This window comes from Pholcus phalangioides, unplaced genomic scaffold, assembly GCF_987345545.1.
Source record: "Pholcus phalangioides strain wild (caught in Gottingen) unplaced genomic scaffold, Ppha-v1.0 ptg000004l_1, whole genome shotgun sequence".
Classification (NCBI taxonomy): Eukaryota; Metazoa; Arthropoda; class Arachnida; order Araneae; family Pholcidae; genus Pholcus; species Pholcus phalangioides.
The window spans coordinates 50,854,215-50,872,387 of NW_028301597.1; the positions used below are offsets into that span (position 1 = coordinate 50,854,215).

Consider the following 18,173-nt stretch of genomic DNA (forward strand, 5'->3'; position numbering starts at 1 on the left):
TCATACTTGGGGATTTCAATTATCCAGGTATTGATTGGGAGAACCTTTCATCTGGAAATCGGTATGAAAGAGACTTTCTTAAGTTGGTGCTCGAAATTTTTTTGTATCAGCATGTATCAGAAGCCACTAGGGGTCCTGCTATTTTGGATGTAGTTCTTACTTGTTCTGAGGATCTTGTTGAACATGTTTCGGTGGGGGAAGAGTTTTCTTCCAGTGATCATCGTATCGTCAGATTTCACTGTAACTTTTCCTCGGGTAAGGTTGATAACAAAAGACTGGTTCCTTGTTTTCGGAGAAATAACTTTGATGTTTTGAGAGGAAGTTTAGCGGAAGTTTTCAAAGACAGGTTGGAATCAGTACGGTGGTAAGTCAATGGGAAGAATTTAGTACGAAAATGTCCTCTGTTTTACACGACGTCATACCCCTTGTTCGAAAAAAGCGTGTTTGTACATCGCACATTCTATGGTTCACGGATAGCGTGCGTAACCTTTATCTTGAAAAGAAAAGAGCATTCAGAGAGTATAAAAATGGACGAGGTGACCTATCATTGTTTATTGATAAAAGAAGAGTGTTGAAGAAAGCGATAAGGGATAGTAAAAAAGAAGTTGAATCTAGGTTGGCAGATAACATTGACTCTGACCCAAAATCATTTTTCGATACGCCAATAATGGATGTAAGGGTACAGTTGGTTCCCTCTCGATAGGAGGGTCTGGGTTAGAGAGCAATGTAGACATGTGTAGTGCTTTCAATGACTTTTCGCGTCGGTTTTTAATGGAGATAATGATATTCAATATACGGGTGTTGATTGGGGTAATAAAATCCTCAACGATATTCAAGTAGAAGGCTTGGAGGTCCTAAACCTTCTAAGAAATGTATGTGCAAGCAAAGCATCAGGACCAGATGATATCTATCCCAGGGTCCTCAGGGAATGTGCTAATGAATTGTTGGGGCCAGTCGCACAGAGTAGTGTTTACAGTAGTATATACAGGAGTAGTGTTGCTGAGGGTATTGGCCCAAGGGATTGGAAACTTGCTAATGTTGTTCCGATATTCAAGATGGGTAGTAGAGAAGCTGTGTCCAATTATCGCCCAGTGAGTTTGACGAGTTCCCTCTCGAAAATTTTGGAAATTATCATCAAAAGGCAGTTTGTGAAGTGGATACACGAGAATAATGTATTGTCGGATAATCAGCATGGGTTCAGGAAGGGGAAGTCATGTGTAACTAACCTCCTTTGCTTTTATGATCACGTGACTAAGGCTTTGGGTAAGAGCGAAAATGTAGACGTTGTTTACCTTGATTTCCAAAAGGCATTCGATCGGGTCCAACATGGTAAACTTTTGAAGTGTTTACACGAGATTAGAATAGGGGGCAACTTTCTGAATTGGATAGAATCGTGGTTAACAGATAGGTCTCAACGAGTTATGGTGAACGGGGAATTCTCTGGTTGGACAGGTGTCACAAGTGGAGTTCCTCAAGAAAGTGTCCTTGGCTCTATACTTTTTTCACTTTTTATCGATAAACTCGATCAGGTTATCGATGGGATAACTAGCAAATTCGCAGATGATGTAAAGCTATTGGGGGCAATCGGGAATCAAAGCGATAGGGAGTTGCTCCAGACCAACTTAAACAGGATTGCAGCATGGGAAAATGAATGGAGCATGACGTTTAGCGTTGATAAGTGCATGGTCGCTCATTTTGATTCGAACAACAAACGGTTCTCTTACGACTTGAATGGTGTCACTATCCCGAATGCAACTAGGGTCACCGATTTGGGAATTCTCATTGACGAGCGGCTTAGATTTTCTGAACATTGTTCAGCGGTTGTCAAAAAAGCAAATAGAATGCTTGGTCTCATTTTCAAAAAGGTCTCTTCGCGTTCTCCTAAAGTCATTCTTCCGCTTTTTCGAGGCTCAATTCGTCCTGGACTGGAGTATGCTGTAAGGTTTTGGAGACCATACCTACAGAGGGACATAGACTTGGTTGAAGGGGTGCAGAGAAGAGCTAGGCGCGTCCTTATTGGTACACGGGGTTTGAGTTATGAAGAGAGACTTCATTTTTTGAATATGTTTACATTGGACGAACGCAGGTGTCGAGGAGATATGATCGAAGTGTTCAAAATTTTCAATTGGATGGATGGGATGGACCATGAACTTTTAGTACACCGCCAATCGACTGCTTTTACAAGTATTCTTTATGGGCATTGTATAATATTTTATCATGTGTATATATTGTTTATAATTTTAGTTTTTAATTGAGTTGCTGTATTTTTTGAAATATATGACATCCATATTTGTTATGGGCATGTTTTTCTCAGCCACCTCGTTGGGCATTTTCCCGGTTGTGGCGTTGTATTTGTATTTGTAAACCTTATTCTTATTACGGATAAAAAAACGGGACATTTATGGAAAAGCAAAATAAAGTTTGTATGTGCTTGGACAGTATGAGAAAACGCGTGCTTATTGTATGGTTCCCATATTTGGCTTTTACCAGAGCTGTACAAATCACAAAACAAATCTAGGTGCCAGAAAAAAGTTTTTTGGCGCGAAAAAGTTTTTACCGGAAGGAAAAAGTCCAAAATAATGCTTCTTTTGAATTTTTCAGAGAATAGTGACCTTCTTTCATGTTTACAGATAATCCGCTATAAATTACAAACATTTTGCGTTGCTCTCAGCCTGCAATTTAGTAACTACCCAAAGACATTTTCAGGTGCTAGTACCAATATTTTAGTCACCATGGCGAGGTGGTTCCTGGGATTGGACCAGCCCTAGCTTTGACTATGTATTTCAAGCATAAAGACATTGGGATAAGTCTTTGGCACAGATCTAGATTGGATCACCATCATAAAATTCATCGTTGCTATTGTAGAGTCGATAGCAGGTGATTCGCAATTGATCAGCTATTTTTTCAGCTCAACTCCACAATTTCTCGGTAAGATCAGCATCAGGGACAGTCATCAGATATCACGAAATCATCGAAGTATCGAGGCTGTTTGATGGACGTTACCGGATTCTTCATCCAATCTGAGTTTGCTATCTTCATATAAAGTCTTCACGTCATGGGTGGAAATACGGGGGAGGGGCAATACCCCCACGCCCCCTCGTATCTCCTCTGTCTTTATGTCCAGCACCAAAGGTGGGGTCGACTGATCTAATGCATATATGTATGGATGAATTGCCATTATCATCATCGTGCCCTCCCCCAGCAATAATGACCGTGACCCCCCAGACTGCCTATGCTTCACCTGCTGCAAAAAAAAAAAAAAAAAAATGGAAACCAATGAATCAGGAAACTTCTCCGGATGGATGTTGAAGGTATACTCTCGACCTTTTGATTCCATAAGTTCAAACCTCTATGTAAATGATAATCTCATTTGCCATCAAGATTTTGCCTAAGTGAACTGCTACAGCATCGATATAGCTTCTTGGACATGGCCAAAAAACAAATGAAATTGCCATCTTCATAGAAGTTTTCAACTTCAGCTCCTATCGGTTATACTGTATAATAGCGTCGATGGGAGATTCACGTTTGATATCCAATCCAGATCTGTGTCGAAGACTTATCAACTTATTATGTCTTGATAAAATCCATGGTCAAAGATTAACCACCTTAAAATGTATTCGTACGATATCATCACGCGTTTCCTCATACTCTTCAAAGAAAATGCACAGGTAATTGTGTGTTCACAGAAATCTCTCGTTTTTCTACCCGTCATAGGAAGATTGAACTACTCTAGGTTTATTTACATTCAGAACTGGGAAATAAAGATATAAAACACTTATTCGATCAAGTTGATGCGAATTTGCATGAAAATAACTTTGCAATAATCTGTTTCAAGTCAGATGTTGTAATTGTTTGGAACAAAGACGGAAAATATAACTTGACGTGTTAGAACATATTCATTTTCCCCTTTATGATAATTTATTTGCAACCGATGTATTCAAGAAGAGTCGCTCAGGAGACGTAATGCAAATTACAGACATACTATAAATTCCGGTCGATTCTCAAACGTGAGTTATTCATGAACTGTTCTCGTAATTTTCCAGGACGTTCTAATTTTTTAAAATAAACATGTAGTGTTGCGGAAAACCTTGAGAATCAACCTAAACCCACGGCGTTCTACAACCTCACAATTGACTAAAGCCACGAAAGTTTTTCCAGCTACATGCAATCCCGCTGTCTTTTCGAAATAAAAATTGATATTTCAAAAACACCGTAGAGAAAAATCTGTGTAAATGAAGTACGTAAGCGACATCGCGTCTGAATTCTCAATGACCCCGAAGAAGAACGAACTTGACATACAATGGAGAAGCTCCCGATCAAAATTTCAGAAATAGTTCTCTATTTTTGGAATCTCGCGCCTAAGATGTTGACGCGTCTATTGATAAACGACGTCTCCGGGAAAAAGTTCTCCGGCCTCGTGGGAAAAGAGAGCTCTTTTTATTCTATTTTATTCCGCACTCGAACTTTCCATGGGCACGAGCAGTATATGAGCTCATTCAAAAGGGGGTAAGAACTTTGTACGTGAAGTTTATAAAGAAGGAAAAATACTTTCCTCCCTCTCACATAAAAGCCGAAATTGAAATCTGGAATATTTCCAGTACTATGTATATATATACCTTATACGTACTCATTGCCATCGACAGTAAAAATCCCGGGATTCCTTTTATTTTTGCTCTCCACATTCTTTTCTTATTTCCTTTAGAGCTGCTATTGATTCATTTGTAAGATCGCAGAATGTGCTCGAGATATTGGTATTGACTTTCGGTTTCGCGAGAGGCCCATTAATCAATGCCGCGGGAGAAGACTCTCTTCTCTAACAGCTCTTTGTGGTGATGCGTTCTTCGACTTTCTTCCTCTATTATTACCCCTTTTTACTTTTATTTCCATTTTTTGTATGCATATTTTAGTAACTATTGATCGATATTTTGTGTCTTTGGGTGTGTGTGTGTGTTTGAAATGAAGAGAAATGCAAAACCGTTTTACACGTTACCTCCACCGTGTCTCTTCTTTACGCAGACGCAGACCGCGACTCCGATGACCACGCTCAAGGCGATGATGGCCGCGACCACCGGAACTATTATATTCACGTCTTCCCAAATATTGATCGATTCGCGGCTCTCTAGCACCAGGATCGGTGCGACCGTACCTGCAATCAAAACGAATACGTTACGATCATGTTTTTCGTCAGCCAAATAAGCATTTGGATCCTGTTCTGATTTGTTTTAGAACAGGAGTTACTGTACTAATCTTTTCTACGGAGCCTTTGTGGCAATACGATGAAGTTCACGGACCTCCTATACCAATAAAATGAAGGACATGTATCCCTTTACAAAATAATATTGAGTATATATAAATTTAAAAACAATGAACTAATTTCGTTCCGATTAAAAAATTGCTACGGACCCTTAAAACCTCCTGAAGGTCGCCCGTGGGCTCCACGGACCCTTAATTCCACGGATTGAATTTTACAAATGAAGGGCCCTTTTACAAAATGTTTTTCGTATATAGCAATGTAAAGCCAATGATGTCAGTTGTTTTCTAGAGGCCCGAGTGATGCAGTGGTAAGATGCTGGTTGAAGTCCGGTGCGCTGGCTCGACCCTGAGGAAGAGCACATTAACAAGTTCTTTTCCCCTACTGAAACCTGAGGTGACCACCGATAGATGACGCTTTAATTTTCGACCCAACTCGATCGGTAGTCAATTGTTGTATGGCTAAGGCGAACATGACCGCAGTTGGAGTGCTGCAAAGCACTCCCCTCTGAAGTCCATCAAAAGGTAGACCCGTACTTTAAAAACCTTTGATTTAGAAAAGGGAATGATCCTGAAAGGAATGATGAGAAGGAAATGAAACCTTTGATTTAGAAACCTTTCGAGTCTCATAGATCCTTTGTACCATTACGATGAAGTCCACGTATCCTAAGATCGTAGACTCTTGTGGGCTCTGATTGGTGATTAGTTGGTTGGTTGGAGCCCTGGTTAAGAACCTTTGCTTTAACAGAAACGTAGCATACGATCATTGGGCTTCCCTGGTTGAAGAATATTTTTTAAAGCTCGGTTGAATCTCGCGTAGACTCACGAAACCAGCCCACAGTGATAAACATAGGTCATCTCTATATGTACCGTATTTTGCTGAAAGATTAAAATAATAAAAAGCGAATTTTCCCGTATTATTCTAATGTGTCATAAATGAAGTTAATAATGAAAGGCAAGTGAATTATTTTAGATATTAGTTTCATTACCCCCATCCATGGTGAGCGTGGCGATTTCGTGTTCGGCAACGGTGGATCCAGCCACGTTGTGAGCGGTCACTCGAACGCTGTACCATGTACCGGGTGCAAGGTCTTTGATGAGGACCATCCTGTCCTTCTGCTGCATTCCACTTGCGGCCATCCTCCACTCACTGGTATGCAGTCTCTTATAACGGACGACGAATGACTTCATTGGGCAACCGCCGTCATTCCATGACTTCAAGTTGACCAGCAGAAAAGTCGAGTTTGTTAGTATGAAATTGTCCTTTGATGGTGCGACTGGTGCTGAAAAAAGGGTAAAAGAAAACGTATTTGGAAAAGAATCGTTGGTTGTTGCATAATCAATCAAATTTGGCCTTCGCAATCAACTACTGCCGATTGAGTTTCGATACTGTAACTGAATTATAAAAGTACAGTAGACGCCGCTTAATAGAATCAGGGATAATGTATCATTCGGGAATTGTTATTACTTTCGCTGAACACGGAACGCACCAATACCATAAACGTGGGAAAAATTTCGTTTATAATTATCGATGTATGTGAGAATTTTTTTTTCCTTGAATGGTTTTTCTTTTTGCATATTTTGAAGTTGATGTTGAACTCATTTTTTCTCTTTATTGAAGTTATCGTTACGAATATGCAAGACAAAAATTGCCTGACAAGATTTTCCGTATTCAGTTCACATTGTTCTAATCGGACCGTAATTAACAACTATAATTCAAAAAAGTAACCCTTCCGTTTTGAAAATTCTTCACTATAGCGGAGGCATGTGTAAGGTAAAACACTTTCTTTAGTTCATGGTCAGGTTGACCATACTCACAGTTCCTTGGAAGGAAGACATTCTCAAGGAAATTTATGGAACGAACTGTCACATGATAAAAAGTAACGTATAATGTATATAATTCGTAATGCATATTTGAAAATTCCATTTGAAACCCTCACATTTTCTGAATTAAAAAGGGGGATTTTTAGCTTAAGGGGGGAAAAATCTTGTTTCAGAACAACTGAAACGGAAAAAAGTTCGATTTACCATTTTAGAACCTGTTATGTGGAAAGATAAACGGAGCTGTCCCGTTGACCAAACTGGAAATATGGTCATTTGGTGCACAGCCGGGAGTTTTTGGATATAGTTATCAGAAACTCCCAAATTCCGATGTGATCACATTAAACGGCGTGCATTGTATTTGAACTGAAATTCTCACCACTTCCGTCCGTCTTTGCGGTGATGATTTCACTCGGTTCACCTTCTCCGTTCTTGCCGTAAGCCGCGACGTACACGTGGTACTTGGTGCCACACTGGAGGTCTTCCAAAGTATGAGAATTGACTTTGGAAGGTACTTTGATCTCTTCCCATTGACCATACTCGCGTTTCCAACGAATAACGTACGCTGAAAGATACAAATATACATATTATCACAATGGAACTTTTCCCTCTTAAGCAAAATAAACTAAAACTATTTAAAAAAAATAACGATCGGATTCTGAATATCTTATCTCACTTGGGCCCGTAATTAATTAATGTATACAGTTGATATATAAGGAGAGGAACTCTACTGATACTTGCCGTTCGTTTTCATTCGATTTCTAGGATCGGTAGCCCACGTGATTTGTACAGTAGATGAAGTTGCTCCCAGAACCGTCACAGAAACTGGCGCCGGAAGAACTGAAAACAAACAAAAAGATCTGCATTCATTTTCGTGATCAGGAATCGAGACGCAAAGATAAATTTATTTCAGATTCATCCTGCGTCTGATTATTTTCATCGATGTCGCCACATTCATTCTGTTACACAACAGGAGACTCAGTAAATCGTGATCCACGATACCTATAGGCCTATACATTCGTGGACAAACATCGATTTCATTTCAGACATGCACAACCACCGCTCCAACCCCCCCCCCCCCCACCTCCAAAATATATACCATCAGATTAATTAATGTCGCGAAAATTCACTCTATGCCAGAGTTCTCAAAAGTACATTACACTAAGCATTAGAAATATTCATCACGCAGCTCCCTCATGAGAATAAAAAGTTAACATGTGATTTCCCATGCTCTACATCAGAGGTTCCCAATCTTTTTGTTCCGTCGTCCTCTTCTTCAGAATTTTTTTTTTCTCATCGTACCCCACCTTATACAACCTATAGGATCCTATATTATCTATTACTATCCTACCCGCAGCTTTTACTGCCACCAGACCATTCCATCGTCCCCAGGGGGCAATATTGCCCACACTATGAGAAACACTGCTCTACACTTATCGAGATAAGGATAAAAATCAGATAACCGATATTTTTTAAAAAATTCTGCAGTTCTCGTGCTTTTTTCGAAGGGAACCTCGATTCTTCGAAGTTATAGAAAATCATTGCATGAAAATAATTCGTATAAGGGGGGGGGGAGGGGCCTCAAGGGTTTAAAGCAGGCATCTTGAATCCGTTGCTCATGTCCAATTTCGTACTCGCGAGCACTTGATCAAAGTCTTAACTAAACGCCTTATGCGAATTGATCAAGGATTGTGCAAGAATCGAAATCATCCTGATATAATGCATAAACTTGCCGTAAGGGTGCTCTACTTTTGGTGATGGGTACAAACAGTGCTCACGACTAGAAAAAGGTCGAAGACCTCTGGCTTGAAGGTAGGCAAAAGGTGAACCCGAGATGCTTCAGGAGGACCCCCGTACCCCGTCCATTTCCCTAACAGCTTCCCTCAGATTCCCGTCATGTATAGTAAAAACATTTAGTTCAGTTAACAACCGTAGAAGAAAACAATTAGTAACCACCTACCTTTACCATCAGAATGTCTTGCTGCGTGCAACGAAGGTAAAAAAAAATGTTACTTCAAAAGAAGATTAAATATTTAAAATACAGACACTAGACTGAACAAAATATTAGTTATATAAAGAGAAAATCTCTTTCATGTTTCTTTAAAATATCATGTCATCAAGTAAAAGAATTAAAAACAAATTAAAATTTTCTCAGATTCCAAGTAAAAGAACCTTCATAGAATTTCATGCATTACATTAGCACAAATACAAAAACCAGAATTTGCCACAACAGGCAAATTGCCCAACAAGGTGACTGGAAAAAGAAGGAAAAAAATGTAAGGAAAAAGTCAATATTATAAAAAAAAAATAGCCTACTATTGGGAAAAGACTATAGAAATGTTATTACTTCCGAAATTTCTATTTTAGCTACGATTTTAACGAAATATTTTGAAAATTAAAGATTAACAAATCTTTGCATGACTTCAAAATAGTAATAGTCAACTCACTGATTTAGCACGCCCCCCCCCCCCCAAAATCTATCTATCTATCTTCTATCTTCTATATATATAAAATTGATTTTCTGTGTGTGTGTATGTTCTCTATACAAATCTACAATTTTAGATCGATCATCGCCAAATTTTGCATATATACCAAATGGGACCCGACTTGAACGATAGGCTACTTTAAAATTTCGACAGAGCAGGGCAAATGCCCCAAATGGGCAAAAAAAAACGTAGAGCAACAATGGTTTTTGGGCCTCAACACTTTCCGAACGTTTACTTTGGTTACCGTGGTTCCCTAGCAATGCGTTTCGGACGTGTATATGCCTTTACAACGGTTTGTCACTTTTTTAATCCTGTTAGTATATGTATATGTATAATAGTTTATGCCTTTATAATGGTTTGATACATTTTCAATCCTGCCAGTAACGAGGGTTTTGAATAGACGTCATAATCATCATCAGTATCGCTTTGAGGGTCAAGAAAAGGGTGATCCTCATAGAAATCAGCGTTAAAATTGCCGATTTTACTGTAGAAATGCTGAAATTTTGTTGAGTTTTCTGTCGCATCAATAATTTTAAAAATTGCATTGAATTCTAGATTTCTGAAATATTGAGTTCGATTAGAGATATACGAAGCCCGGGAGATTAAATATGAAGTAATTAGCCGGACCTACTATTGAGTTGGATATTCATGCCATAACATTGATTTGAACTTTTTATTTATATCTTCTCAAGCATGAAAATTAATGTCTCCGTATTGTCTTTTAATATTCAACTGCATAAATTCATAGTTTAGGATGTTTTGAAATTAATTATGGGCCCGTAAAAAGTACATCGAAAAAATTCCACAGCTTTAATTAAGCATTTTTGAAAGCTGAAACAGGCAGATGGATAACTTAAAGTTCAGGGGGGGGGGGATCGAAATACCTAGCACCCCTTAAAAAAAAGGAAAAAATATATACATTCGTTTCTATGTTTCTTTAAATATAGATTTGTTTATTTCATGAAGTCGCCATATTGGTTAACTTAGACACGGTTTGCGTGTCCTTCAAAGAAAAAGGGAGATATCACGGGATCCAAACAGCCTCATTGAAGAAAACCCGGGCAGCGCCGGGTATTATAGCTAGTTTTTTATAAAACTGAATGCGTTAAATTGTGGCATCGATATTCGCAAATCAAGTAACAGGACAACAAAGTTTCTACTTTACCATTATATCCGACAATTTACAATAGCATAATATTCAAATGTGAGGGGGAGAAACATCTCTGAAATAATGAACAGAATAGATGCCCTGGTAAAGAAAGAAAATTTATGTTATAGGAAATGGAAAGTCGGAATGTCAATTCCCGGTGACATCCCGCGAATAAGAGACTGACAGGGCCGGCGCCAGGCATGAGGTGACGAGGTGGCCGCTTAGGGCGGCAGGATTACAGGGCGGCATTTCTTATGATAGATTTATTATGACGCTGTTTTCACTCTCGCAAATTTTTACACATCGAAATAATTTTGAAGGGAAAGCGTGAGTGGATCAATAAGTGCAGGTAAATGCAAGACTTTCCGATGTTGAAATGCTATTCAACATTTCGCTATTCAATGATCAATTCGTCTCAATACGCATCATTTCTTGGACTAGCAAGAAGTGCCACCTATCCCTTCAAAAGCTGGTTTCTTCTATATTTTTGGTTTTTGTTTTTTTTGTTAAGGATGTTTTCTCTCTTTATCAAGATTTTTCCAATTTACTTTCCTTACTTTAGTCGAATCTCCCAGCACAAGTTTGGATTCCTTGTTCATCTTCCGGAAAATGCCTCTTTCAGTGGAAACCATACTATAAGCATGTATCCTCTATGGTTAAAGTGAGCACCATGAACCCTACAAGGGTAGGGCTCTAGCACGGGATCTCGGGGCAAACATCATTGTTTGCGATCTTTTACACTATAAATTCACTACAGAGAAGGCATTACATCAAAGATCTGACCCTTAGGATCTACACCCAGTATAGGGGGTAAACTTATGTTGTGTTAATCACTTTGTGAAACTGATTTGTTTAATATTGTAGATATTGGGAATGTTTGCAATCGACGAGATTTATTTTTGAAAGTAAGTGTAATCTGATGGGGTAGAAGATGTTTTAACCCCCTGAAAACTGTTAACAGTATATTGATATTGTTTTGTATTAGCGGAAATATTTTATATATAAAGGGTTATATATAATTTTAAAAAAAATGTACTGGTGGTTATTTTTAAGCAACCTTTTTGCCATTGACTGATCAATATCTCTACCTAAGTAGAGAAACCAAGACGAAAGCTTAGCACTCGGTACTGCGCATCAACTAGCAACGGCACTTATAATATTTTTGATCACAAAAAAATTTAGGATGACTATACCAGACCAGAATTGAACGTTTCCGTCGCTGCCTAGCCTTTGCAGGCTGTCTGGCGACTTACAGATCACCAGGGGTGGTATGAGAAGGAAAAAGACAAGTTTGTGCATGTGTGTAAGGTATGTAGTGTATGTGTGTGTGTAGAGAATGAATGAGCCAGGAGAGTATTGTTTACAAATCTTCGCGAAATGAATGCTCATCGAGATAAAACACAGCACAATCGAAGAACAAGGGGGAAATGTCTCAGGGGAAGCAGCTGATGATATGCTACCCAAAAATTCCAACATTATAAATATTTACATAATCGAGAGACACTAACCAGAGATGTTTGAGGTGCTGAGGTCACGAGCAATAGCGTACGCAAAATTGACGTTTAGGGGAGCACATTGGGTTTGGGGAGCATAAGGAATCTCTCTCGGAGAAATTTTGATGTACAAATACAGAGGCCACAATAGACAAAATGCCCAACGAGGTGTCTACTGACCTTCAAAAAACATTTAAAATTAACAGTAATGGGGGAAAAAATCACATACAGTGTAAAGGTATTTTCTTCGATATATTAATTTTATACCAAAATATTTGAAAATATTTTAAATTTTTGATTGTGTCGGTGAAGTCACGCCCCCCCCCATGTTCTCTCCTATGTACTACGCCTCTGGTCACAAATGAATTGTCTTAGGGATGCTGCTTCGCTAGAAAATTTCGTATAAATAAAAAGGCAGGAAAAACATATCTTTATGCTAAGCGTGTGTAGGCAACATAACACGGAGAATCACGATTTTAAAAACTAGGAAATGAGGAGAGCGCGCGCGATTCTTGGATTTTCAATAAACAAATTTCGTCTTTGGATTCAGAATAAATATTAATTTCCATGTTTTTTCTCATAAAAGTGTGCAAAAGCACATTCGCGATTACTTGATTGAATGAGATTTTTCTTCAAAAAAAATTATTTTTACTAAATTTCATGTAGAATTTTAACGCATTGTAGGATATATATTTGCTAATCTATGAAGGGCAGACCTTTTTGCAGAATTCATAGGAAAAAGTGTAAACAAGTGCACCCACAATAGGGCCACCTGTTCGCCTTCAAATAAGAGTTATTATATTGATTTGATATATTTACTCCCATCGGGACGAAATTGTCTCGCGACATTTTAAATGATAAACGTTACCTCACCCCCAATGGGAACGACAAACACTTCGGAAATCACTGTATTTTGGTAATAGAGGTGAAGAAAGAAATATCATTCGCCTCACGCGGCAGAATTTCTAGGACCGGTCCGGGAGACAGACATAAATAAATTTATAAAAAATAGAATACAGAGACATTTGTTTTTTTTACCTTTCACTAAAAGCGTGAAGGAAATTTCGTCAGATCCGTAGACGTTGTGTATTTTACACGTATAGTTTCCGCCGTCTTCATCCTCGACGCCCTCGACCAATAGACTACCGTTGCTTAGAACCTTCGTCCGCCTTCTGTCGCGGATACTTCTGCCTCTGTAATCAAAAAGCGGTAAAAAACCACAAGTTATTAGATGAATTGGAAACAAATCCATATTTTTTTTTGGAAAAAAGGCTTATAAACGAAGTTCATTTGATCATTGCACCAGGTTATTGTGAAGTTGGATTTATATAGTCAGGTTTTTGGTTTAAATATGATGTGTAGGCCTATTTGTGATCACAAGTTTTTCGGCCCTGGCCCAAGGAAGTAGGCATTCACGGATTGCCTGACAAATAAAACAAACAAAATTTTTCTGATTTATTCACTTTATTTTTAGAAATAAATTGCCACCAAATGCATCGCCAGAAGTTTTATGGCTGAATTGGAGCTGAAGTTGTCCATCAACAAATAAATAAATAAATAAATAAGTAAATAAACAAATCAACAGCGTTCAACTTAGTGGGTAGTTATCTTTGAATGTTAGAGGATTGCATCAAAATTTGAAGATAATTTTTCTTTTAAATCTCTAGTAAATAAGTAAATTGCCTCAACGGCAGAACGGTGGCGGTTGACTGAAGTTGGTTTTCTGTTGTTCCCGACTTCACTCAGAGTGTTGGGTAAACAAGCTCAATTCCGGCACATTTCATTCGGTAGTAAATTGTCCCGTGGTGATAGACCGCAGCTGTGCTCGGTTACAAAGAAAGAGAGTAAATTGCTGCAAATGCAACATGTGGAGTTAAATTGGTCTATGTGAAAGACAAATGAATTGGATTTCGTTTTATCAATGGTGCGGTTTGTCAACTTTGGAGAGCGAATGCAAGCCGGTCTCTAGTTTGATAAGAAGTCTCTCTGCAGAGAGTACGCTAATTTTACACGAATAATTACTCATGGATATTTGAATTTTTACTTCGAAATATGAAATTACTATGAATTTACTTCGAAATATGAAATTACTATGAATTTACTTCGAAATACTTCATTGCATTTGTTTATGGAAGGCAGCACCAGTAGAATATTAAACACGCATAATTATGACACCATAAATACATTAGTGTCAGACACACACTCGGAAAACCCAGAGGAATGTTTACTAGTTGCTTGTACAGTTAAGTAGTATTAATAGTAATAACGATAAACACAAGTACCTATACGATCCTGTAATATCAAGTCAAATGAATGGGTCTCAAAACGTTTAAGTGCGCGGCAGCCTAGGTTGTTCAGCTACTAGCCTAAATTACCGAAAGATGTTTAGAGGAGTCACGAGTTCGGTACCCGGGCACCGAAGTCCTTGTAAGAAACTTCCTGACGTGGCAGTACAATAATTTCTACAGCAGTCCCACGCAGAAGGGGGGGTTAGCGCACCAACCTCGGGTATAAAGAAAAACTGCCGTTCAGAATCGGCAATAAATTGTAAGTCCCGGTATTATTATCCATTGTGTGCAGGAAATGATTGCGGTCCGAAGGAAATGATCAACTTGTTTAAAACATCGATTGTAGGAGGAAATGTTTCCTTATTTATAAGATGTTTTTTGATTGTTTTGATAATTATCTTGCACTAAAAATTATTTTAGTTTTTCCAAGAGCGTTTCAGAACCATTACTTGTAAGTCCACGTCCGATCGACTCCGGGTATGCCGACGCTCTTGCAAGGAAGCTGAGCCTCGGATTTTCTCTTTGCGCTGATCTGTTGGCTGAATGATGCGATCCGAGCTGGTACTAGAATGATTGGATAAAACAAAATTGCGTTTTACAGAATCATTTTACTTTAAATAAATCGGGTTCCTTTAAATATTAAAAATGGTGAGCAAGAAGTTATCTCTTACTGGTGTCCGAGGTGGTCTGCGAAAGGACTCTGGTTCCTTCACTCTCGCCCGCAGAAGTCGATGCTGTGACCCAAAACTCGTAGCGTTTTGAGCGCTCTAGTCTCAATGCTTCGTAATAAAGTTGAGATGGTGACAACGTGTGTTTCTTGGTCATCTGAGGAAACGATTCACATAAGATAATAACATTTATATTGCCATAACTATGTTAGGATCATGCACTGAATCATTCCGATGCGAAACTTTTTTCGCGTAAGAAAAATATATTCAGTCATGTGTTGGTTATTTTTATCTATCCATAGAAAAGAAGGTGAAAAGAAAGATCGGAATTTCGCTCGAAGCTGTACGTAATATACATTGGATTTACAGCTAAATCTTACCTGCCTGTTATTAACTGTCGTTCTCTGGTACAACGTGTATTGCTGGAGAACTCCGTTGGGCTCCTCGGGAGGCCTCCAGCTCACCAAGATGGCGTCGGGTAGCATTGGCAGCGCTTTGATATCAGCTGGCGGACTTGGTACTAAAAATAACATCGTACACATACTGTGTTATTTGAAAGAAAAACTGCATAAGAAAGCATGTACTTACACAAATTCGGCACTGTGCCGTGCTACAAATATATCAAAAGAGTGAATTAAACATTTTGTTTCTCGGCTGCGCTCTGCGCAATCTTATTACTGCTGTGCTACTTATTTAAATGAGAATCTCACGGCAACACTGGAAATATTGAAACAGCTCATGCGTGAATTGGGGTGAAACAATTTTTGTGAATTAAATAGCGACTTTCCGTACCAGCTCATGCTAACGACAAATTTCTCCATTGAAGTGACAAAGCTTTACTTTTAATCCAGCTTTGATGCTAAACAACATTTAAAGCAACTTTTCTTTTATAGTTACGCGCATGCGCATTCGGGCATCCTCAATGCTTCCGTGCGACCTTCATTTGTAGAAAAAAATTTTTATAAATGAGAAGAGTGAAAAAAAAAATAGCTTGTGATAAAATTGTGTGGAACAAAATTCGCATGTACAAATTATCACGGAATGAATTTGTATGTACGGATATACGAAGCAATACGTTTATGATTTATGTGTGGAGAAAATATCTGTACCGTCTTCCATAGTCCTGCAGTATATCGCTTCCGATAAGACTCCGTCGCCTTTAGCAGTGTACGCGAGGACACTGATGCTGTAATTCGTGAATTTCTCCAAGTTTTTCAACAGAATCTCTTTCTCTGGTGCTTCCACGACCACTTCTTGATCTTCGAGGTCTGCACAAAAAACAATGAGAAAATGAAACTCTGAAGAAGAGCAATGGTAATAATTTCAATTTAAGGGAATAATTGAAATAATAAGTGCCCGATGGTTGCGCAGTCGGGACCGGTTCGCAATACAGGCTGTCTCAAATTGTATTTCCACCGCAGATAGCTCTGCAGTAGTTGACTTTACAAACATAAGTTTTAATAGCAAAATTTTTTTTTAAAAATGGGATGTGGTCACTTAATATAACAAACTTTGTTTGAGGGGTCGTGCACGTGAAAAAAAAAATTGAGGTAGGCTGCGTCGTAGACACACGGCCACATGTTTTGTCGTGAATACGTTCTTTGTGCCTTGAATCGCGTTATAGGCACTGATACAATGGAATTAGTGCCATCGGATTTATCTATGGAATATTCTAACACACGATACCGATGTTGTCTATTTACGTTGTGAACTTCTCGAGATATAGAGTAAAACAATTTCGTTAGAAATTCGGGTTGCGTGCCTGGTGCCCACACGAGGTATAAAAATCAGTGTGGTATCATTAGATTTGCCTTAACGAGATCTACCTGCATACATTAAAAAACACTGATATATTCTGAATACCTCCCGAGATATGAGCGTTTGAAGAGAATTTCGTCACGAAACTTTTTTTTGAATGCTCCCAGTATCGTTAAATGATTTTATAGATGCATCTACGCTAAAAAATTGGCATTTTATTAAGTCTCAATGTGCCAAATGTTCCAATTATTGAAATGTAGATCTCCAAAGTTATTTGTAGAAAATTTCATATTTTTAATGCAATATATTATCTTGTATTGTATACATACAAGATATACAGAAAAGCTGGCTAATTTGGTAGAGATACCAATTTATGGAAAAAACACCTCTGTTCTTACCAAGACTCCAACCTGGGTCCCTCGAACACTGGTCGAGTGCTCTACCAACTAAGATGTACAGGTACGACAGAAATGGCGGCATGAACACAGAAAAAGGTTGCTACCGCGGAGAGTTCCGCACTGAAAGGGTTAGCGGACCAACTTCTCTGTGAGTATAAAAAAGGCTGCCGTTCGGAATCGGCAATGAAGTGTAGGTAACGGTCTAATTAGCCCTCGTGTGCAAAAAAATTACCGTAGTGCGACAAATATGGTCAAATGATTATTCGCCATAACCCGAAAATGTTTAGAGATAGGACGAGGTGACTATGGTCCATTTTTCTATCACCCGCTTTCGTTTGGCAGTGTAGGTGAAACATACCCCTGTATATTAAAACAATAATGCTGATTCCATCGCGGACCGTTGTCTAATCAAAACGAAAACAAAAATATTAGAATCATTTTACTGATAACGTTTTGCATTTCGAATAATACGATAATAAGAAGGAATGAATTTGGTAATCAATTGCCATCGCATATGTCATCTTTCATTTATTCCGAACCATTATTGTGTTTCGCGCAGACCCGATCCAGTCACACGCATGCCTGCTCGCTAACAGCTACACACAGACGCTCGCTAATCTATATACTGCTTATTCACCAGTAATCACGAAAACAATAAAAAATACGCGTATAATAAAAGAAAAGAGGAAAAAAAACCCTTTATACTTTCGTATTTAATTTCCTAAGGGAAATCTGTCTCATGTGTTTTCGCTCTTTTTCCATTTGTAACAACTCTCCAAAAAGAGCTCAAAATACAAGATAAAATGCAAGAAATAGGGAAAAAAGCGGAAACATTTATCGTAAGTCACAGACGAATTAACA

The 18,173-nt window shown here is 38.5% G+C and overlaps 1 protein-coding gene across 2 annotated transcripts in view; it reads right to left on the reverse strand.

The window, feature by feature from the left end:
* LOC149087808 (cell adhesion molecule Dscam1-like) overlaps positions 1-18,173 on the reverse strand; it is a 190,262-nt gene that overhangs the window by 12,471 nt on the left and 159,618 nt on the right. For both annotated transcript variants that reach the window (XM_089231720.1, XM_089231721.1), the window contains exons 20-29: positions 16,266-16,424; positions 15,537-15,676; positions 15,160-15,313; positions 14,938-15,052; positions 13,239-13,393; positions 9,032-9,052; positions 7,813-7,911; positions 7,451-7,636; positions 6,240-6,533; positions 4,991-5,146 (exon numbers count right to left, since the gene is read on the reverse strand). In XM_089231720.1, the coding sequence (XP_089087846.1) occupies positions 4,991-5,146; positions 6,240-6,533; positions 7,451-7,636; positions 7,813-7,911; positions 9,032-9,052; positions 13,239-13,393; positions 14,938-15,052; positions 15,160-15,313; positions 15,537-15,676; positions 16,266-16,424 (1,479 nt within the window). The remainder of the gene's footprint in view (positions 1-4,990; positions 5,147-6,239; positions 6,534-7,450; positions 7,637-7,812; positions 7,912-9,031; positions 9,053-13,238; positions 13,394-14,937; positions 15,053-15,159; positions 15,314-15,536; positions 15,677-16,265; positions 16,425-18,173) is intronic.